General features: G+C 41.3%; 1 protein-coding gene and 1 long non-coding RNA gene across 4 annotated transcripts; one reads left to right on the plus strand and one right to left on the minus strand.

The window, feature by feature from the left end:
• The first annotated feature begins 78 nt into the window (after positions 1-78).
• Positions 79-23,628, plus strand: LOC108059188 (uncharacterized). 3 transcript variants are annotated; one of them, XM_017144309.3, is made up of 15 exons: positions 80-275; positions 8,305-8,780; positions 9,268-9,395; positions 12,774-13,860; positions 14,359-14,525; positions 15,111-16,274; positions 16,720-16,850; positions 17,074-17,432; positions 17,492-17,637; positions 18,285-18,394; positions 18,459-18,592; positions 19,093-19,424; positions 19,489-20,982; positions 21,478-22,136; positions 22,653-23,628. In XM_017144309.3, the coding sequence occupies exons 2-15, from the start codon at positions 8,466-8,468 to the stop codon at positions 22,784-22,786; spliced, it is 6,360 nt and encodes a 2,119-aa protein (XP_016999798.2). In that variant the 5' UTR covers positions 80-275; positions 8,305-8,465; the 3' UTR covers positions 22,787-23,628. The 3 variants fall into 3 exon arrangements, with proteins under 3 accessions (XP_070071190.1, XP_016999798.2, XP_070071189.1); XM_070215088.1 differs by lacking the exon at positions 80-275 and adding an exon at positions 8,088-8,166; XM_070215089.1 differs by lacking the exons at positions 18,285-18,394; positions 18,459-18,592; positions 19,093-19,424; ... (1 more) ...; positions 21,478-22,136; positions 22,653-23,628 and adding an exon at positions 17,738-18,003 and having other exon boundaries at positions 79-275.
• LOC138912985 (uncharacterized) lies at positions 1,715-2,628 on the minus strand. The gene is made up of 2 exons (XR_011418542.1): positions 2,085-2,628; positions 1,715-2,011 (listed from the first exon to the last, which is right to left on the minus strand). It is a non-coding gene; the product is annotated as an uncharacterized lncRNA (long non-coding RNA).
• Positions 23,629-23,938: the final 310 nt, after the last annotated feature.

Below are 23,938 nucleotides of genomic sequence, written 5' to 3' on the forward strand. Positions count from 1 at the left end.
AATTCAATAAGGGTTCTTGTCCTTACTAAAACGTAACGTATTGTTTCTAAACCGTTGCGATTTTCGTCCTATTCTCGCATTCTTATTCGGTCTTTTGAAAAAAGCGCACGTATTCTGAACACGCGGAAAACAGAAAATAAATCCAAATCCATAGCCAAATCGAAGTGGAAGTGCTAAAAGCCAGTTGAAAAGTGAAAAACTCTGAGTTGGTTTTGTGGAAAGCGCAAAATTCGGAAATTGGTGCAAAGTGAATCGGTTTATCAGCAAAGTTAAAAGTAAATTAAACAAAAAATGTTTGGAATTCCTTTTCGTGTGGCTTAGAAGAATGTGATATGCAAATTACTTAACACACACATACAAACCAATCGTGCTAAATATTCACAAGTAGTTGAGGAAATAAGAAAAAATTTGCAGGGAGAAGAGATAAGGGTTTCGGGCTCCCCTATTTCCCACTCTATATATCCCCAATTCCCGTAGGAGTTCCTCTGGAAAATCAATAAATTTTACATGGCGCACAGAAACACACACACACACAAACACAGGAGGGAGTGGGGGAAGAAGAAGAACAGCCAGGAGAGCAGAAGCTCCCACACCAGAACTTACAGTGGGGGCCATAAACCTAGCTGCAGTCTAAGCTCGTGATTTATGGACTCTAAAAATAATTGATCTACGACAAGGAAGTGTTTTCTTTAATGCTTGCTGCTTGTTATTTTATAACTTGTTTACAGTAGTTTCGGTTTAAAAACAGTTGATTGCTTTGAAGTGATAAAGTTTTTAACTAAATTTTAATGATTTATTTGTGACTTTAGGCATCACCTGAAATGTAAACAGTCCACGGTAGGAATTTTTGTTCTTTTATTTTCTTATAATTTTGTTAAAACAAGAACAATATTAATAACATTACTTAAACATTAAAATTAAAATAAAATGTTTTCACACACTTTGAAAGTTTTTTCTCTAAAAAAATATAAAGGTGAAAATCAAATAAAATAGAAAACAGGATAACTTTAAATAAAATATAAATTAAGAAATGAAGAAGTCTAATCTAAGCTTATGAACGTATTAAAATGTCCTCGACTGTGCTTTGCCGTCCTGCCGCAAGCTTCTCGTTCTTGTTTTTGCCGAAGTGAAGTTCTCTTCTCGATTGCGCCCCCACCCCTTTTGCCGCCCCTTCTGTGCTCGTTGCCTATTTTATGGGCTGTGCTTCATTCGTGAATCTTGTTTCGCTATTTCTTGCCCCTGTTCCTGCCCCTGCCCCTGCTACACCCCCTTTCGCTCCACTGCAGACATGTGCGATGCAGACAGCTGCTCTTCTCTCCCGCTTCAAGGTCAGAGTAAGGTTAGCTCCGCTCCGATCCGCTCCGAAGGGCCATGGCAGTGATTTCTTCTTCACCGCTCCACTGCTCCTCCCCTCACCACAGTATCCGTATCCCATCTCCCTCTCGCCAAGAACAGTGGCAGCTGAAAGGCTGCGGCCACCGAATCCCGCAAATAGTTTTGCCTAATTGCCGCATCAAAATTAATGACAGCTACTGTGTGTCTGTCTTTGTATTTGAGTGTCCTTTTTTACACAGAAAAAAAAGCTATTACAGAATTTTTTCCTCCATTCTTTGAAATTATTTAAAAATAGGTTGAACTTAAAATATTTATATTTCTTTTAAATTTGATTACCTAAAAAAATTTCCAATTAAAAGCAATTTAATTGAAATATTAATTTAATTGAATTTGAAAATTAAAATGTTTGGTATTATTTTAATTTTAGTAAGTGTACTCATGTGTATTTAAATAAAAAACTATAACGATAAATTGTTTCCAGTAGCTATGTTATAAGCGTAGGCGGCCAAGTTTTTCCCTACTACGTCACTGCCCTTTGACATTTACACTTTCTCTTCTCTTTGCGTGGGTGGCAGCTTCCAAGTTTGCTCTCCAAGCTCTCTCGCCCACTTCACCACCCGGTTTTCTCTCCTGACATAACAGTTATGTAATCAGCACGGCATTTTGTAATTTGCCGCTGAGAGAAAGGCTTTCTCAATTCAATTGCACTTGAAACTAAAGGATAACGTGTTAGTCTTTGTTTTTCTTACCCGTTTATGTATTTGTCTGCCAGCACTTAAAAAGGATTGCGTTAGACCGAGTGAGCAAATAAAAGACCGTAGACAAAGGACTTAAGAAAAGATTGTGAGAGATTTCCCCGGAAGTGTGAACCAAGCCTCCTCATACGGCTAAGTACGTTTAGAGCTCTTTTCTGGCTTATCACGGATTTGTGAAGATGAAATGCAAAGCTAAACATTCTAATTCTGGATGGAAAGTCAGAAGAGTAGTCACTTTAGTGGTCATGCCTTCAAATCAAATTCCTTATCCCCTTTGAAATGGGATATGTTTTGCGGTCTCGGTTGAAATAAGGTGGCGCCGCAAGTTTGGTTTAATGGTTCAGTGAATTTCCAAACGGAAAACTTTTCAATTGCGTCGCAGCCTCTGAATTGCGAGAGCGGGAATGGTGTATATGGGAATAAAAAGCAAGTGCCCACACCAATTACGATAACATAGCAATCAGTATACTCTTGGAACTAATAATTTGGAGCCGCTGTGATATAATATTTTAACCTTAAAATACAAAACTAGCACTGTTGTCATGGCTAACCAATTAAAGTATTTCAAAAAAATTTCAAAACAATTTGTGAATAAAACCAAATTATAAAAATAAAATAAATGTTAAATTTTTTTTTAATTTATCTGTACTGTAGTTTGTAGGAAAGTCTTGAATTCTCCTTAAAAGTACAAGTTTTAAAGTACCATAAGGGTATATAAACAACGATCACAATTTCTAGATTGAGTCAATTTCTTTTGAGTTGACATTATTGACGTACCCCTGACTCTTGAACAATTACGGTTATACTTTGATTGAGTTTCCATCGTTAGGATTACTTATAGATGGGTAGACTGCTGATAAGTCGGGCCCCGAGGTCTCTTATGGCAAATTGCAAACCGAAGTACCTAGAACTCGCGACCCAAGAACCTGGTACCCCTTTGTGTGACTCAACTCCCCGCTGCAATTTACTTGGATTCTATTTACAGAGCTCTGGTTATGGAGACACCTTGGATAAAGGGGCTCTGAAAGGGCCGGGCAACCTACCCCAAAGGTAGAACTGCAACCCATCCCAACCACATACGGTCATTGAAAACTAATGCAAATTGCGACGTAGCTTGTTTATTGACTGCAAACTGTAGTCTCCTCTTAATTAGCAGCGGACAGGGAGTGGAAAACGATATTGGGGTGGTGGGGTACTTTCCGCACCTATGCTATAAATAGCAGCCAGCTGCGATAAATTTCTCGGGACAGACTGGAATTTATGGAGAAAATAAACTGAGAAATTGGAAACTTGTTCAATGCTAAATCATACATCTATGCTATGAGTATTGGGATTGCTCTAAATATTTACCAGAAAACCAATACCATTTTGGCCTAATATTGTAAGCTAAGAGTAGGAATTTTGAGTAAGCAAGATAATTCTGTATAAAACTTTATTTATGTTGTGTCTTAAAAATTTGTTTGTAAGTGAGAAACTTATGATAACAACTCTGGAATTTCGAATAACCCGCAAATCGTATTTCTGTTTATACTACTGATTTCATGAAAGTTTTCAACCGCCTAACCATTGAAGGTCCAGGAAAGAAATAATTTATCTAAACCTAATACTCTTACTTAACAATAAATCTGAGAATCAAGAATACCTTTGATGTTTAACAGTATTTCATGATATGTTTATTCACTGTAGAACTTAAGAAGTTCATGATAATTGACGAATTGTTAGCACTTCCAAAACACAAATTTAACTTTGGACCTTCAGCATTTCAAGTTTAATTAGTTACTAAAATATTTTACCTAAGACCCTCCTAATGAGTACAGCGCGTTTCAAAACTTTAACAACATCTATTGATCTTTATCAGTCAATCAAAGCTTGAGTAAGTTATCAGCAATTTGACTGATTTTGTTATTAAAGGGGTTATTGAACAAGGTTAATTATCAGCTCTTACAGCCCCGGCGTCCCATGTAGGTGTAGATAAAAAAGTTCTCATAATTGTAATTACTTCTACGTAATTCCGAGGCGCAATAAAAAACAAACCGCAAGATGCCCAGTGGAATCTCTAATTAAACAGTCGACCGGGGGCGATAATGAAAACCAATTGTAACTATTTTTAAAGCAATTGAGGTGATCCCTTTCGGAATTCCCTTCGAATCCGCGTCGAATACTTTGCACAGCTGACTCAAGTGCACAGGTTGGAGGCCATAAAACACAACGGGGGTACCAATAAAGTTGGCCCCGACCACCTGATAAGCGCCCAGCCGGGTCAGATAATGCGCATTTATAGCGGCAATAGAACCCCCCATATCCCCCAGCCAAATTCTAGCTATATCATATCGTAAATCGCTGGAAAACAAAGTTTATAGCGACGGCGGCTACCGGAGTTGAGTTCTCCACCGATTTCAGATTGTGCAACGGAAGAAAGTTCTCTGGGGCTAATGGCTTTTTCATTGTGGGATCCTGGCACCCATTAGGACCGCCGATGGTAATTATCCCACGACAATGGCCTCGTGGCATGCCCCATCGCTTGCCGTACTAACCACACGCAATGTTTTCGACGCATAATCTATTTATTTATTTCGGCATTCGGGGTTATTGAAACTTGTTGCCTGCGCTTGTTTACATTATTAATACATATATCACGGGGGAGCATCTATAGATGTGCGTATATATCGTAATACACCGATTATTCCGGGGTCTATGTAGATGTGGGCCACACGCGGCTGGCGCGTTTCGGACTTTGGATGTGCTGGCTATATTTACATATATATCTCCTCTTCATATCATCCGGTCTCCTCTCCATTCTGCGATCTATTCTCATCTGGTAGTCTGCAGACTTGTTTGCCATATTGGATTTCTTTGCTTTTGTTTTTTCTCCCCTTTCTTTTCGTCTAAATATTTACGTTGACTTTTAAGCAGAGTTAAGAACAGGGTGTCTCCACCCATAAGTAATAGTCATTATCCGCATTAACTGCACTTAACTCGATGAAATGTCACAGCAATTTGTAAATACCATTTGTCACGTGATCCATAATTCCTGAGGAATTTATGCTCCGAGCGTCAACGGTTTATCTAGATATAGGATATATATATATATCTGTTTTGCCAGCAAATTTTCTGTACTCTGAAAATAGCCATCTATTGGTCATTTTGATGTGACGCATTTGGAAAGTTATGCAAGGAGAACGGCGGAAACGTGATGAATTAAGGAAAGGAAATGATAAATTGTCCATTAGAAACAGATAGGGAGTAATTTTTTATAGAACTTTTTAAGCCTTAACTATTTGCTACATTTTTATATTCTTTTTTAACTAGACATTTTTTGCAATTCCTAATCTTTTCTATTAAAGGAACATATGACTTTATTTTAACCTTTGCTTCTGCATATATAAACCCAGATATGCATTTTATTCAAGTCATGATTATCAAGTTTTATTACGGCTCTTAAAGCCATAAAAAGCTACCGAAATTTGTTTTTCTATATATCCTATTCTTTTTTGCGCAGGGGGTGGTCTTATCTTGGGTCAAAACTTTTCCACCGAACCCAGATCAGATCATAGATTCCGAGTCCCGTGGTGGGCTTTTGTCCCATCTACGTCACCTATTCGCATTTCACGAGCCTTATCGGTCCTGGGTTGTATTACGCATGCAGCCAGAAATCGAACATGTGTATATTTATAGCCCATTCCTCTCAATCACGCATGCAAATCGTGAATAGCGCCTTGTAGCATTGCTCCCCAATGGAACGCCGTAATCTCTGCGCTCCGGTCCCGTGAATTCTTCCGAAAGGAAAAAACCTTCCCACACCGAATCGAAACCCCCAAGTTAAGTTCACTGTGCCATTAGGTTCTTCGTGCTAGTGCCGTGAATGAGTCTTATCTGGTGTGTGGAATCACAGGGGGGACACGGGCGTGTGGTATGCCAAAGTTTATTAACTTATAAAAAAAATTGAAAATAAAACATAATGAAAGAGAATTTCGTCTTCCTCTTGCCCCTGCCTCAGTCGCAGACACTCAACTGGCACATGCTAAACGCCTGATACCAAACCGCCAAAAGGAAAAACATCTAACAAACACAAGAAATTCGAGGGTGGTGATGCTGATCGAAATCTGGGATACCCCTTGCAAATCAAAGTTATAGGCATTTAATAGAAAATTGTAATACTCTTTAAAGGGAAAAGTTTCCTTGTTTCAAGAACTTAATAATTGATCAGTGAGTTAATTTAATCAACCCATACCTTTTATGATAATGAGTTTTAATTAATTTTTTTTCCAGCAATAATAGCTTTATTGAAAAGATTTTGTGATCTTTACTGAGATAAAAACTTAATAGGTATATAAAAGGTATACTCTCCACTACCAGGTAGATTCTTCGCAATAGAGAATGTTATCGCTTGACAAATTTTCGGCACTTATCTGCGAGGTGCAGCCGGGAACCGGTTCCGCACCCCCCACAATCCCTGCTCCTCCTTGAATGCCCCCAAGTGGCGAGACGGCAAGAATGTGTCACCCGAATGGTTCACCGAAGATTGCGATGTGACGTTGTAGCCCCGACCAGATAATTTCGATCGCTCTCTGGGACTTTGAACCAGCCTATGTCTATAATTCATACGATTCAGTCGCCTTCAGAGCACAATAGAAAGTCTTTGATAAGATGGGAAATGATTTCCGATTGGAGGCAATAGAACCCATGAACTTGGAACTTATCTAATGCTAGGTTTTTTTTAGTCACTTGGCTTTTTGATTGATTAGTTTATGTGGCCCTAATTAAACGAGTGCCACTAAATTATTAGCTATTTTGGGAAAAGGTATTTGGCCAAAATTTAATCAAGCGCAAAGCGCAATGGAAAATTTTGAGAAAGAATTCCAGACAAACATGATCTTCTAATGGAGAATCTATTTATATCGGTGCTTATAAAGAGCAGAAAATGTATCTGAAAAATACGTATTTTCAAATGCATTTCTCTGGTCAAAAGTTGAAAGACCCCATAGAAAGATATGTAAATGAAAATATTATTTCGCGCCTGACACTTATTGTTGAGCTGATCTGTCAAATACCTTGAGATGGAGCACCATCAAAATTAATGAAAATATCTAAAATTATAATCCTAAAACAACAACTGATTTTGTGTGATTTTATGTCTTTATTTTGCTTCTGTAGAAAAACACAATTCTTCTTGTTGTTCGTTTCACATATTTCAAATTGTTATTGCTCGACTGAATTTATTGTAAATCGCATTTTAAAGCATTTTGTTTTTGTTATGCATGCCGATTGTGACGGCGTTCGATGGGTTGTCTGTATGTATAAATCATTCCCCATTGCATTTGATAACGTTTAACGATTCCACTACCGTTCCTAGTTCGATAAAACAATGTAAATATGGGGCGATTTGTTGCATTACGTGAGCGCACATTGTTCAAGGCTCCACTTCTGGATGCAATGATTGTTCAACCACACTGTCAATCAATTGAACGGTCTATCGATCGTCGAACTGTCTATTTAGGGAGCAATTTAGAAGCCCATTCAGCTGAGGAGGTGCTTAGGGAGAAGGGGTGGGAACTTGAGTTACTCAGTTTACAAACCAAACGACATTAGGCAAATAAAATCTATTGTAAGTTCAGTGTAGCAAAAATAGACATTCAAAAGTTTTTACTCGAAACAAAAATTTCTATACAATATTTTTGATATTTAAAAAAAAAAAGTTTATTCCTAAAAACTAATAAACAATAAATGAACTGTCATTTTTCCTGAAAATTTTAATTCCAAAGGTTCGAGGTAGTGAAGTTCTTCTGTAAATATTTTCCTGATAAGCGGAATTGCATTACATGATATTGATTCAGAATTGAATCAGGCGCCTGATTGCGTAGGCCACTTGGAGAGAGCGATATAGAAGCTATAGCATATAGCCAAGTGAGCGTGAGTGTGCCACCTTTTCGCGGAGAGCGACTGATCTGGGGGGTTCGACGCTGCTGGGTTGCTCCAACGGCGCTCATTCGCCTGTGAGCAGCCGTCAGTGTCGCGTGTGCCAGCAGCGGGATAAAATAGAGAAAATTACACTAAAATTATCTAGCAGTGCACAAATGTATGTGTGTGCAAAGTAGTGCAAAAAGCAAGAGAAAGAAAATAGCTGAAAAACGTGCAAAAATCTTTTTCAAGTGCAATTGCGCTAAATCAGAAAATAAATAAAAATTAAAAAAAATATTTTGTAATTTTTTTGCAGGCTACAATAAACTGATTGAACAGTGCTAATTAAACCACAAATAACTGTTAACTTTAAACGGTGTGAACACGCAAACACAGAACCAAACATAAAAATCAACCGAGTGAAAATCAAATTAGATCCCGAGAGACTTTCAGCAAGTGCAACGGTAACAACGTATAATGGCACCAACAATCACTGACAATTGCGAATTTGAATGTGCAACTGTTGAAGCAACAACAACAACATCAACGACCACCATCGGTGATTTCGATAATTTCGATAATTCGGCCATCGGCGGCAGCAGCGATAATATCGAAGAATCGAATGAATTGCATTTGAGCGGGCAGCAGGATCAGGATGTTCAGGAGGAGCAGCAGCAGCAGCAAATGCCATGGGAGGCACCTGGAAAACAGGGACTCTACGATCCCCAGAACGAGCACGAGGCCTGTGGAGTCGGTTTCATCGTGGCCATCGATGGCAAGCGCTCTCACAAGGTAAGGATCAAGGATATATATTTTATATTATATCTTAAATATAAAAAAATAATACCTATAGACATTATTTGTTAATTTAAGTGATTTTTTTACAATTATTCTTAAAAACTTATTTCAAATCTATACTTTTGGTAAATGTTTCTGTTCGAAAAACTAGAATCTAAATTCATTTTTTGTTTTTCCACTATTTCCGAATGTTTTATTCATAAGAACGCTATTTTATCCGTTGAAATATACATCCATTTGTTGTCTAAGAAAATGTTTTATTCATACAAACGGTATAGAAGACTACATTTTTATTTGTCTTCAAGTAACAGTGAAATAAAACGGCAAGTGTAAAATTCTACTTACAATTTTTAAAGCGTTTCACTCTTTCAATTTAAAACAAAAAAAAATACATACAAAATTATTTATTCTACATTTTTTAAAAGTTTACTTTATAACATTATGAGTAAAAATATGTATTTTTTTTTTATTCCACTTATAGATTCTACGTGATGCCCAGACCCTGTCAGAACGGATGAATCACCGCGGCGCCTGCGCCTGTGACAATGACACTGGTGATGGCGCTGGCGTCTTGGCTTCCATTCCTCACGGACTCTATTTCAAGGCTCTGTAAGTTCCACCTATGTATATAAAGATATGTATAAGCATTGAATATATGCTTATTTATGCCGGTTCCTCTGGCGCCGTCGCCATTGATGAACGAACCGCTTACACGGGACCTGTCGATGGACCGGGGGGCATAGCGAAACGATATCGCCGCGATCTCGTGCGCGAAATACGAAAATAACTCAAAGCTGTCTTGTCGTTTGTCGCTGTCTATCAGTTAGGATCTACTCTCTATGAAAAGTTCTTTTTATTTCGGATTACGTTTGACAAACTGCGAAATACTTTTTTATTTTATAAACTTGTTTACAAATCTTGACGGATCTGAGAATATATTAATAAGTTTGTATTTTAAAATACCTTTTCTAAATAATGTTGTAATGTTAAATTAGAAACAATTATATCTTAAAACCCTTAAAAACTCTTAAAACCCACACTCTTAATAGTCACTTTACCTTATCTTTATAAATGGAATTGAAATAAAATTTTGGGATAATACTACCAATTAAATTTTATGAAACGGTCATTAATAAAAAGCCCCAATAAAATCACTGAGCAAGAATAATCACGTAACAATTTAAAGTGAGATTTATTGACTACGTTTAACTACTGAATGCAACAATGTAAGCTATATTCAATTGTGCATTTACATTATTTATGATTTACTTTCAAGATAGCTTAGGCAGGGCATTACTCTAAGCACTTGGCCTTTAGAGATGACTTCCGTTTATTGGCTAAATCTCAAAGTACCGTAAAGAATGAAATCGAGCACGTCAAAAATAGTTCGCTGAAATGAGGCACATTCACAGAACCACAGAGCTATATCCCCACTGAGATGAGGAGACCGAGACCCAGCCACGGTCATGTACATATAGTACGTACATATGTCGGAGAGTATTTGCCTACCTATAGAGATCCGACAATCCAACATCTGCTCTCTGCTCCCGACGGACGTTTTTTGTGTTTTTTTTCTGTTTATTTTGACAGCATTTTGGCACGGTTCTTGTTTTCGTCACGCTTTGCCCAGAATCGGTAAACATACATACCCGTATAATATATATTTTTAATGGGCTATATATGGGATAAAACGTTTTTTAGGGACTAGCCTAATTGGATAACAGAATAGAGGCCATTTGCAGCCAATTACTTGTTGCAAATTATTCCGTACCGCAATAATATATTATATTATTTAGCTCAACTACGCCAAATGGAAAAACACGGCAAGGTCCCCCATCCGTAGCCCTCTCGAATTTCCCACTTAATCCAGTGTACCAGATGTGAATAGTAATGAGGTTTGGTCCGGTTAGAATCAGACATTCTAATAAAGACCGATTTGGGAATTTCACCGGGTTATATTAAATCTAAATGAGTTAACACTTGCGTTATAAATCCTCTTAAAAAATATTTTATAGTAATAGTGTCTTAAGGTAGGTCAAAAATAAGTATTTCTATAGATAGAGGAGTTCTTAGAGATCTATAACTGATAACATCAACTAAATATTAAAAATGGTTAAGGAAAATATATAGAAAATAAATTCATAAAGACTGTTTGACAATTTTATTAAGGTTAACTGATTTAAATCGCTTAAATCAAAGACATAGCTCAATTACATTGACCTTTATTTAATATTTCATTCAACTTTAAATGATTTTTTGGTTGCTAGGAGCTTTGGCATTTCATTTATTTATTTTATATTACTTGCTCGATTTTCCCGCCTTCATAAAAATCCTTATAAAGCGAATTTTCCGAACCCCAGCTAATATAAACTACACTGTCCAATCGATTTACAACTCAATATGCGCTAATCAATGGCGCGAATTTGCAACTATTTGCTATGTAATTAGTAGACCAGCTGTCTGTCCATATAGTATACACAATCTAGGAGGTGATAGATGGATGGTCACAACTGGTTGGGTCATTAAAACGCGTAATGTCGCACGACAGTCCCATAAATCTCGTTTTATTAGCGTCTAGCCGAGGGTTTAATTGATATGTCCGAACCGTTTTTGTTGGACTCTGGAGGTTTTGGGGTTCCGCTCGAGGAAAGAAATTGTGAAATACTTTGCATGCCAATCGGAGAGGATGAAATTCACTCTAGACACGCACGTGCCAACTGATGGAGAGCATTTTAGATTGCAATCTGAGAGCAACAAGTCGGCGAATGCCAAGTTCAAGGACCGCTTTAAGTCTTGGACTAATTGCGAAAAATATGGCAAAACACTTAGGCAGTACGTCGTCCATCGGATCGAGCGGAATTCTGAGACGTAATAAGAACAAGCTTCGGTTACAGTATAAGCTCAGATCAGACTGAAATGCACTTGAAGAAAGACTTGATTGATTCAGTTTAAGAATTCATATTAAATATAATTTAATTTCTCTTAAATTTCATAACTGATCTTAAGTTATTAAACTTATAAGTTCATTTGTGAAAAACATTTTTATTATTTAATTTAGCTTTTTTGGATCCTTTTAGTTTCTGAATAAAAAGAAACTTTTAAAAATGCAAATTCAAAATTCCTAAATTTATTCATCTTTTAATTTATTATTGAATAAATTGTAATTGTTCTCAGTACAAAATTGCCTGTCTGAATGACAATAACAGGTGGACAGACGAATTAAGCGGACCGGTGGGCGGGATGGGAGGTATGTGGGGTTGTGTGGCTATAGGTTGTGACGGCTGTTCGGCTGACAGCTTCTCCATAGAAAGATGCTGATAAGGTGCGACTTGTGGCGCACTCGTTTCGTCACAAGTGCTCAATGGATGCCGTTGATTTGGAATGGCGCGATGAATGAACGACTGAATAACTGAACCGGGCGACTTGGATTCACTTGCACCAAATGGAAACCTGACTAAAAGCGATTTAATGGCGCATTACTATTGGAGCAAAGAATTTATCTAGAAACTGGAAAGCTATAGATTCTTTTTCATAATAAAAGTGGCGAACTTTGATTTCTTATAGAAAAAATTGTATAGAATTGTTTATTATATTAATTTAAAGAAGCTTTAATATTTAATATTTATAATAAATGTATGATCAATGATCATATAAATATTTAATAAATCAATATTTTTCAGAGCTTAAAAAATATATTTATTTCTAAAAATATGATTATAAAATATATAATAATAATACATTTTTTTTTGTCATCTTTTTATCATTTTCAAAGAAGTTTAAATAGTTAATATTTATAATAAATTTATGATTACATAAATATCCAATTAATCAATATTTTATAGAACTTAAGAAATATATTTATATCTAAAAATATGAATATGAAATATATAAAACAAAAAAATTTAAAAAAAAAATTTTTTATCATTTTCGAAATAATTTTAATTGAATTTTACTTACAACAACGGTTTAATCTTCTTATTTTTGCAGTGCCAAGCAGGGTGTAACCTTGCCGGAGTTGGGTGACTATGCCACGGGCATCTTCTACCTGGATGAGGCCCAGCACGCCGCCGCCGAGAAGGAGTTCGATGAGCTGGCCAAGAGCCTGGGACTGGAGGTGATTGCCTGGCGCACTGTGCCGGCCAAGCAGTCGGCCATCGGCGTAGTGGCCCGCAAGTCGGAGCCTCTGTCGCGTCAGGTGTTCGTCCGTCGTCCCGAGGGAAGCGATGAGAAGTCCTTCGAACGGCAGGTCTTCGTCCTGAGGAAAAGGGCCAGCCATGAGCTGATCAAACCGGGCCGGCGGTTCTACATTTGCTCGCTGTCCGATCGCACGGTGGTCTACAAGGGTCTCTTCACCTCGGACCAGTTGTGGGATTACTACACGGACCTCAAGGACCCTGAGTTCGAGACCTACTTGGCCCTGGTCCATACGCGTTTCTCCACCAACACCTTTCCCAGCTGGGAAAGGGCTCATCCTTTGAGGGTGCTGGCCCACAACGGTGAGATCAACACGCTGCGGGGAAATGTCAACCTGATGAAGGCTCGCGAGGGTGTCATGCAGTCCGATCTGTTTGGGGATCAGCTGAAGAAGCTGTATCCCGTGGTGGAGCCGAATCTCTCGGACTCCGGCAGCTTCGATTGCGTGCTGGAGTTCCTGACCATGGCCAGCGATAGATCGCTGCCCGAATCGGTGATGACCATGGTGCCGGAGGCGTGGCAGAATGACAAGACGATGCCGCAGGAGAAGCGCGACTTCTACCAGTGGGCCGCCTGTGTGATGGAACCCTGGGATGGTCCGGCCCTCATCAGCTTCACCGATGGTCGCTATATTGGAGCCGTCTTGGACCGCAATGGTTTGCGTCCCTCTCGCTTCTATGTGACCAAGGAGAACGTGCTGGTCATGGCCTCCGAAGTGGGTGTCTACGATGTGGACCCGTCGCAGGTGACCCTGAAGAGCCGCTTGAAGCCGGGCAGGATGCTGCTGGTGGACACCAAGGAGAAGAAGCTCATCCAGGACATCGAGCTGAAGGCCAAGATCGCCAAGTCGAGGCCTCACTCCGAGTGGCTGCAGCAGAAGGTGATTTATTGGTTGATAAATTAAATCTATTCAGAAATCTTGGGAGAGCTATGATCTTTAATCAGTTTTTAGTAATACCAAGATTTTATTACTAAGAATATTTCTTAAATTTCATAGAACTCCCAAGATTATTGTCCAATAAATACGATACACATATCGATTCCCACTAATCATCTAGAGAAACACAAACTCATCTCCAGACACAAAATTTCGAAAAACTAATGATCTAATAATCTCTATTTGGTCTAAATTTATCCATTCTCTCTCACGCTATCCCCTAATCTCAATCTGTGTGTTAATTTTGTTGTGCAACTGATGCAGATGGTGAGTTAAGAAGCCCAGTTCCTGGCCCCTAGTCCTTTGGCCCTCCAAAAAGTAGTAGTAGCTCCGTTTTTGCCTCCCCCGTTGCGTTTCATTTTGCATGCCCTTTGGTTCCTGTTTTATTATGTTAAAATATGAATCATAAAATTTAATTGGGATTTTTCTACTCACAAACAGATTACCCTGGACGAGGTTCGCAATGCGAATGTGTTGAATACTCCGCCTGTGGATGAGCTGGCCAAGCTGCCCGCCTCCCAGAGGGGCATCTTCGATCCCAGACTTTCTCTGTTTGGTTACAGCACCGAGACGGTCAACATGCTGCTCATTCCCATGTTTAAGAACAAGTGAGTTAACTTCTTATACACCCAAAAAAATCGATATGAAACGTAGATCGATTTTACATTATTTAAGATCAATTTTTTATTTATTTTGTCAAATTAAAACTAGTATACAATACTAAATTTAATGGAAAAATGGCACTGGAAACATAAGTCCTTCGGCCGAAAGATCAATTTTAATTTAATACGCGGCTAGGTAAATTTATCCTGGTCGAAAAAATAGTTCATGTAAAAGCGATATGGGTTTTGCATAACCTCATATTTACATGGCCATATCGATTTTACGGGAACATGGTTTTTTTTTTGTAGAGGGGGATAAGTAAAATATAACCAAAACCTGTCCCTTTACAGGAAGGATGTAAAAACGATATGGGTTTTGCATGACCTGATATTTACATGACCATATCGATTTTACGGGAACATGGTTTTTTTTCGTAGAGGGTGATAAGTAAAACATAACCAAAACCTATAACTTTACAGGAAGGATGTAAAAACGATATGACCTGAAATTGACATGGCCATATCGATTTTACGGGAACATGGTTTTTTTTTGTGAAAAGTAAAATATAACCAAAATCTATCCCCTTACAGGAAGGAAGCCCTCGGCTCCATGGGCAACGATGCTCCACTGGCCTGTCTGTCCAACTTCCAGCCCATCCCGTACGAGTACTTCAAGCAGCTCTTCGCCCAGGTGACCAATCCGCCCATCGATCCATTCCGCGAGAAGGTGGTCATGTCGATGCAGTGCCCCCTCGGACCGGAGGCCAATCTCCTGCAGCCTTCGGCCCAGCAGGTGCATCGCATTTGGCTCACCAATCCCATACTGAGCATTCCAGATACCCAGCTGCTCAAGCGGAACACGCACCGCGGCTGGCGGACCAAGGTCCTGGACATCACATTCCAGCACTCTGAGGGCGTCCAAGGTTACCTCGATGCCATCGATCGTGTGTGCCGCGAAGGATATGCGGCAGCTCAGGCGGGCTACCAGCTGCTGGTGATCTCCGATCGTGGAGCAGGAATCGGCGGCAAGGTGGCTGTCTCAGCCCTCTTGGCACTGGGTGCACTGCATCATCATCTCATCGAGACGCTGCAGCGCATGAAGGTGGGCATTGTGGTGGAGACGGCCGAGGCCCGGGAGGTCCATCACATTTGTGTGCTCCTCGGCTATGGTGCCGATGCCATCTGTCCGTATCTGGCCTTCGAATTGGCCCAAGCTCTGCGGGATGACGGGGTAATTGGCCCGGAGGTCAGCGACAAGCAGATCTACGCCGCCTACGCCCAGGCCATTGACACGGGAATAGCCAAGGTAATGGCCAAAATGGGCATCAGCACGCTGCAGTCCTACAAGAGCGCCCAGATCTTCGAGGCCGTGGGTTTGGGCAGCGATCTGGTGACCAAGTGCTTCCGCGGCACCCAAAGTCGCATCGGTGGCGTCACCCTGGAGATTCTGGCCAAGGAGGGCCTGCAGCGCTATCAACTTACCTACGGCAAGGCCACTCCGGACACCCGCATCCTGCGCAATCCTGGCCAGTACCACTGGCGTCATGGCGGCGAGGCTCACATCAATGAGCCATCCTCCATTGGCAGCCTGCAGGAGGCGGCGGTCAACAAGAATCTGGACGCCTTCGAGGCCTTCAAGAAGACCACGCTGGACAGTGTGAAGAAGTGTGCTCTTCGTGGGCAGCTGGAGTTTGTCACCGATCGGCAAAGCATTGATATCTCCGAAGTGGAAGCCGCCAGCGAGATTGTCAAACGGTAGGTGATCCACACTCAATAAAATTGATATAAAACGTAGGTCGATTTTACATTATTTAAAATCAATTTGAACTTGATATGGGGCCAGGTAAATTTGACCTGCTCTAATAGAGTATTTTATTTATTCGTTTTATTTTGTCTTTTTGATTAAAATCGGTCACTTTTTGGTAATTACAAAATTACTATAGGTACAATATCATTTAAAGAAACAATCAATAATTATTTGGACATTTAGAAACAAAGTCATTTTACAGAAAATTACATAAATGCTTAAAAAATAGGTAAAGAAAATAGAAAATTTAATTAATGTAAAAACGATATGGGTTTTGCATGCCCTGAAATTTACATGACCATATCAATTTTACGGGAACATGCTTTTCTTTTGTGTGTAGGGATAACATAGTGTTTGCTATAGTAACTACATATATTTGATAATCCCTTATAGATTCGCCACTGGCGCCATGAGCTTTGGCAGCATCTCCTTGGAGGCCCATCAGACCCTTTCGATTACCATGAATCGCATTGGCGGCAAGAGCAACACCGGTGAAGGTGGCGAGGATTCGGATCGTTATTTGAGTAGGTTTTACCTTGATATGAAACGTAGATCGATTTTACATTATGTAAGATCAATTTTAATTTGATAAGAGGCCAGTTAAAGTTGACGTGGTGTAAAAGAGTATTTCATGTAAAAACGATATGGGTTTTGACATGAAATTTACATGGCCTGATCGATTTTACGGGAACATGCTTCTTTTATGTGCATTTGAAATATATCTTTAACTTCGATATCTCTCTGTAGACCAGGATCCCAATCACAGCCGCCGATCGGCCATCAAGCAGGTGGCTTCGGGTCGCTTTGGCGTTACGGCCTCCTATCTGGCCAATGCCGATGATCTGCAGATCAAGATGGCCCAGGGAGCCAAGCCGGGTGAGGGTGGCGAGCTGCCCGGCTACAAGGTGACCAAGGATATTGCCAAGACCCGAAAATCGGTGCCCGGTGTGGGTTTAATCTCGCCACCGCCGCATCACGATATCTACTCCATTGAGGATCTGGCCGAGTTGATCTACGATCTGAAGTGCTCCAATCCGAATGCTCGCATCAGTGTGAAGCTGGTGTCCGAAGTGGGCGTAGGTGTGGTGGCCTCCGGAGTTGCCAAGGTGGGTTGGGAATCGTTGGATTACAAGGGAAATCTATAACTCTTTTGATTTATCTACAGGGCAAAGCGGAGCATATCGTTATATCCGGACATGATGGTGGCACCGGCGCCAGTTCTTGGACCGGCATCAAGAATGCCGGACTTCCCTGGGAACTGGGCGTGGCCGAAACGCATCAGGTGCTGGTGCTGAACAATCTGAGATCACGGTAAGTTCCCCCGACCAGGAGAAGCCCGCCCCGCTCTCTCCTCTTGTTGTTACTAATCATATGAACCGATACATATTACTGAAAGTGCCTGGTTATCCAGATGACAGCGTTGGAAAACCTGTTCAGAACATGTATTCCCAAAAAGCAGAGATCCATTGATCATCGGAAAGTTGGGCTGATCCCCCTACACAACCCCATTGAAACTCCTCGTACATGTGGCCAGTGGGCGGTGGGCAGGAGGACGATGACGATGACGAGGGCGAATCTTGTCCAGCAGAAGAGAGAATTATGTCTTTCCCTGTGTCTCTATAAAGAGTGAACCCATGGAAGTGATGAAATGGATGCAATAAAAAGAAAGAAACGGATTGAAACCCATTGATATCCAGACAGATCCCGCTCCAGCCGGCTGAATAAACACGATTCGATCGATCCAGTCCAAATCCAAACTCCAGTCCACTCGCTCTACTCCACTCCACTCAATCGCTCACTCGATCACGATCGTCGCGCTGTGCTCCATTCGTAATTTCTTCTCATTACATTGATCCTAACTGGGGGTTGAGTTTGCTAACGTTGCCTTCCTTTCTATGTCGTGTCTTCCCACTCTAAACGGTCTGGAACTGGAACTCTTAATCACCTGCATCCTATAGAGTGATTGTACAAGCCGATGGACAGCTGCGCACAGGATTCGATGTGGTGGTGGCCGCTCTTTTGGGTGCCGATGAGTTTGGTTTCAGTACGGCTCCTTTAATTGTCATGGGTGAGTTTTTTTAATTATTCTTTTTAATTATTTAAATTAATTACTTAATAATCTTTAATTTAAGGCTGCACCATGATGCGCAAGTGTCATCTGAACACCTGTCCAGTGGGCATAGCCACCCAGGATCCGGAGCTGCGCAAGAAGTTCACCGGCAAGCCAGAGCACGTTATCAACTTCTTCTTTATGCTGGCCGAGGATGTAAGATTATTAATCATTCACACAAAAAAAAGAGTTGGTAAAATTAATCAATATAATTGTCAAACAGTCCCCAACCACAAAAATTGTCAGTTCTACCAGTTAAATAGTTACAAATAGTATTTGAAATTTTTTTTCAGTAGCATTACTTTTTACAATGGTAATGAAAAGTGATTTCAGTAGCATTACTTTTTTCATGATATTTCAAAAACAACCCAAAGAAAAATCCATATGAAACGTTGATCGATTTTACATTATTTAAAATCAATTTTAATTTGATATGTGGGCCAGGTAAATTTGACCTGGTCAAAAAGAGTATTTCATGTAAAAACGATATTTGTCAAATTCACACAATTATGAACGACACACACCCAAAGCAAAAACCAAATAAAAGTAACTATTTTTAATAGTTATGTAACTATCCGTATAGGTCAATTTTACCAATTACATTTTTTTTAATTTAAATTTTTTTTAAATATACTAATTCCCTGCTTTTTACCCAGATTCGCAAAATAATGGCTGGTCTGGGAATTCGCAAGTTCCAGGACCTCATCGGTCGCACCGATCTGCTCCGTGTGGCCAGTCAACGCGATGCCAAGGCCAGTAACCTGGACCTCAAGCTGCTCCTCCAGCCAGCTCTGGAGCTGCGTCCGGGCACCAATATCGTTGGCGGTTCCGTCAAGCAGGACTTCCAGCTGGAGAAACGTTCGGACAACCAGCTGATTGCCAAGGCTCAGCAAATCTTCAGCGGAGCTGATGATAATGTGACCGTCAAGATGCGCATCCACAATGAAGAGCGAGCCTTTGGTTCCACGCTCAGCTACCATATTGCCTGGTGGGTTTGGGGAATAATTTTTAATAATATATCATAATATAATTGAAATCCCTTTTTCTTACAGCAAATATGGAGAGGCTGGCTTGCCCGCCGGCAAGAGCATCGACATCTTCCTGGAGGGATCTGCTGGCCAGAGTTTCTGCGCCTTCCTCGCCCGTGGCGTTAATGTTACCCTAAAGGGCGATGCCAACGATTATGTGGGCAAGGGTCTGTGCGGTGGCAACGTGGTCATCACTCCCCAGGACACGGCTCCCTTCGAATCGCATCTCAATGTGATCGTGGGCAATGTCTGTCTGTACGGAGCCACCGAGGGAACCGCCTATTTCCGGGGCATTGCCTCCGAGCGTTTCTGCGTCCGCAATTCTGGAGTAACCGCTGTCGTTGAGGGCGTGGGCGATCACGGATGCGAGTATATGACTGGTGGTCTGGTGGTGATCCTCGGTCTCACGGGTCGCAACTTTGCAGCTGGAATGTCCGGTGGCATTGCTTATGTGTACGATTTGGATGGCTCCTTCAAGCCGAAAGTCAATCCAGAGAGCGTAGAGCTCCTGCCGCTGGAGCTGGAGAAGGATGTGTCGCTGGTGAAGGAACTCCTCGCCGATTTCATCGAGAAGACGGGCTCCAAGGTGGCCAGGGAGCTGCTGGATAACTGGGCCGAGGCGCAGGGCAAGTTCGTCAAGGTCTTCCCATACGAATACCAGAAGGCACTCAAGGACATGGCCGAGCAGGAGGCGGAGCAGGTGGAGAAGCCCCTAAAATCGGCCATCGAGAATGGCAATGGCAAGCCGCACGAACCGCACATCAAGGACATCGAGGAGGCCATCCAGGATGTGGCGCTCGAGCAGAAGCGCGCCGATCGCGTGCTGGACAAGACGCGCGGCTTTGTCAAGTACAAGCGGGAGGCGGCACCCTACCGCGATGCTGGGGAGCGTCAGAAGGATTGGGACGAGGTCTACAACTTCCCGCATGTGAGGAAGAACCTCAAAGTTCAGGCAGCCCGTTGCATGGAGTGCGGCGTGCCCTTCTGTCAGTCCAACTCGACGGGCTGTCCGCTGGGCAACATCATTCCCAAGTGGAACGACCTCGTCTTCCACGGCGAGTGGCAGGAGGCACTGCGTCAGCTGCTGCAGACCAACAACTTCCCAGAGTTCACGGGTCGCGTTTGTCCCGCTCCCTGTGAGGGTTCGTGTGTCCTGGGCATCTCGGAGCCGGCGGTCACGATCAAGAACATCGAATGCGCCATCATCGATCACGCCTTCGAGCAGGGCTGGATTAAGCCGGAGATCCCGGAGGTGCGCACCGGCAAACGAGTGGCCATTGTGGGCTCCGGACCCTCCGGTCTGGCCGCCTCCCAGCAGCTGAACCGCGCCGGTCACTTTGTCACCGTCTTCGAGCGCAACGATCGCGTCGGCGGACTGCTGCAGTACGGCATTCCCACGATGAAGCTGTCCAAGGAGGTGGTCAAGCGGCGGGTGGACCTGATGGCCGACGAGGGCATCGAGTTCCGCACCAATGTCTATGTGGGCAAGGACCTCAAGGCCGAGCAGCTGCTGCAAGAGTGAGTATTTCGATGGGATTAGTGAAGCGCCCACATTCTAAAAGATTTCATAAAAGTGAGAGCGAGGGTTTGTTTCGATTATAAATAACCATCTTACCGTAAAGAAATTTCACGAATCCGATCATTCACTAAGAAGTTATGAGCAATCAAAGTGTAGATTTGCAGCTTCTGTATTTCCATCTCCCTCGCACTTCCTTAAGCTGAGCAGCTGCTACAAGATTGAGTATTTCGAAGGGATTGGTGGAGCGCCCACATTTTTAAAGATTTCATAAAAGTGAGAGCGAGGCTTTGTTTCAATTCTTAATAACCATCTAACCAAACAAAAAAATTTGACAAATCCGACCATTCATTAAGAGCTTATGAACAATCAAAGTCAAAATCTAGATGTTGCTTTGCAGCTTATTCCCTTTATCTGGTATTAAACTATAACGTTCTTTCTTTATGTGTGTAAATTATTTAAAATTTGATACTTATTACAACGACTATATTCCCCAGGTACGATGCCGTTCTCCTGACAACTGGATCCACTTGGCCCCGTGACCTGCCGCTGGCCAACCGCGACCTGAAGGGCATCCACTTCGCCATGGAGTTCCTGGAGGCGCAGCAGAAGAAGCAGCTTGGCGGCAAGAACGACATAATCTCGGCCGCCGGCAAGGATGTGATCATCATCGGTGGCGGTGACACCGGATGCGATTGCATTGCCACCTCGCTGCGTCAGGGTGCCAAGAGCATCACCACCTTCGAGATTCTACCGGAGCCGCCGCAAAAGCGGGCGGAGGACAACCCCTGGCCGCAGTGGCCGAAGGTCTTCCGCGTCGACTACGGACACGAGGAGGTGAAGCTCAAGTGGGGCAAGGATCCGCGCCAGTACTGCACCACCACCAAGGAGTTTGTGGGCGAGAATGGCGCCATCAAGGGCGTGAACACCGTCGAGGTGGAGTGGACCAAGACGGAGACGGGCCAGTGGCGCATGCAGGAGGTGGCCGGATCGGAGAAGTACTTCCCGGCCGACCTCATCCTTCTGGCCATGGGCTTCCTGGGGCCGGAGAAGACGGTGCCCGGCGAACTGGGCCTGGAGCTAGACCCGCGTGGCAACATCAAGGCCTCCAACGGACAGTATGGTACCTCCAACTCGAAGGTCTTTGCAGCGGGCGGTGAGTTTTATGATTTATATTTAAGACAACTTTTTGTAAATAGGACCCTACTTATTTAAAATATGTAATCTTTTCAATACCAAGAATTCTTAAAGAATATTTAAAAATATTTTGTTGAAAAATCCCCTTTAAAAAGTACGCGAATTCTTAAGTTTCATAAGAAGCACTTCGCTTTTGGTTTTACTGAGCCAAGTTTTAAACTTGATGGGATTTTACTCAACTTTTTGTAAAAAAAACTTTTCAGTACCAACTCCAATTATCGTGGAAAAAATTTGTAGAATTCTTAAAGAATTTTTCCAAAATATTTTTTAATAATCCTACATAAAAAGTACGCGAATTCTTAAGTTTCATAAGAAACACTTTCGCTTTTGGCTTTGCTCAGTCAAGTTTTAAACTTGATGGGGTAAATTGTTGACCATAAAAACTTAATTTGACGACTAATTACTGTTTAACTTTATAGGGTGTTTTTATAATTTAAAATAATTAACTGACTGTTTCCTTTTTTTTCTCTTTCAGATTGCCGGCGTGGCCAGTCGCTGGTCGTCTGGGCCATTACCGAGGGTCGCCAGGCAGCCCGCCAAGTGGATTCCTATCTGACCGGTCGTCCTAGTGGGCTGCCAGGACCTGGCGGCGTCATCGGGACATCCTAAGCAGGATCTGCAGCGACAGCCAGCGCAGCTAATATCATGTTTTGTGTGCGTGCATCGTCCTTAGCCTAGAGCGAAATTCTTTACCGATTTGTGATTTTTATTTTCGCGACTTTAGTTTAGTTTACACTAAAAAGACTTGAGTTTTTTACACACCAAACCAAAACCAAAACGAAACACGTTTCATTTAGTTTTATTTTCATCGCAAAGCTGGCTGGGAAATGTTTGTGGTTCCGATGGAAAGATGCCCTCCATAGGTGATGATAATGCTGCGGCAGGAGTCAATTAAGAGTGCAAAATGTAATGCTGATTGAAGCCAATCGAATACTTATATATCTTAAAGGAAATCGAATATCCAACAAAAAAAGATCTAAGGACAATAACTAGAAATTTACCGTTATCGTTAAAAACACAAAAATATTTAGAAAATGCATTTTTTTCAATGTTGTTTAACTTGTGTTGCCTGTTCTTTGCTAAAACAAAAAAAAACGTAATATGAAGTGAAAATTGATATGCTGATCTCCACCCTCCTATATACAATCTACCCGTGAATCGTATATACAGACAGACGAACGTATTAAACTCGGCCAATATCGAAACGCATTTTTTTAGATGTTGTTTGTGTGTTTTGAACTGCATTCGACCGTTAACCGCAGAAGTACCTAAGTGGCTATTGTTAAAACAAACGTGCTCTTTGGCAGTTATATGTATGAATACAACAAAAAATACACTATTTATACAAACAAATATTTAACCCAACTGTATACCCTTATACATACATCTCTATATGAATATATTTATGTGCAAGCATTTGATGAAATAAATATTCAAACTATTACAAGGCATTTGCAGGTTGTTCTTTACTATTGGGAATGGAAAAGGTTAAATTAAATCTCTCAAAACTAGAATTTAATGTCCTTTTTATTGACATATCCATAAATGTGAATAAAAATTAAGATATTATACTATCAAAATTGTATTGAAGTTAAAATTTTTAAATAATGTATTATAAGTTTAAACAAATTTTGAATTTATTATTATATCTAACTCACTTAAAAAAAAAATAATAATAATGAATAATATTTTTAAATAAACGCGCCTTTTTTAAGCTTTATTAAAAATACCGTTTTTAGGTGTTTGGTATTTTTTGCCGTG

This window comes from Drosophila takahashii, chromosome 3L (genome assembly GCF_030179915.1).
Source record: "Drosophila takahashii strain IR98-3 E-12201 chromosome 3L, DtakHiC1v2, whole genome shotgun sequence".
NCBI classification, from domain to species: domain Eukaryota; kingdom Metazoa; phylum Arthropoda; class Insecta; order Diptera; family Drosophilidae; genus Drosophila; species Drosophila takahashii.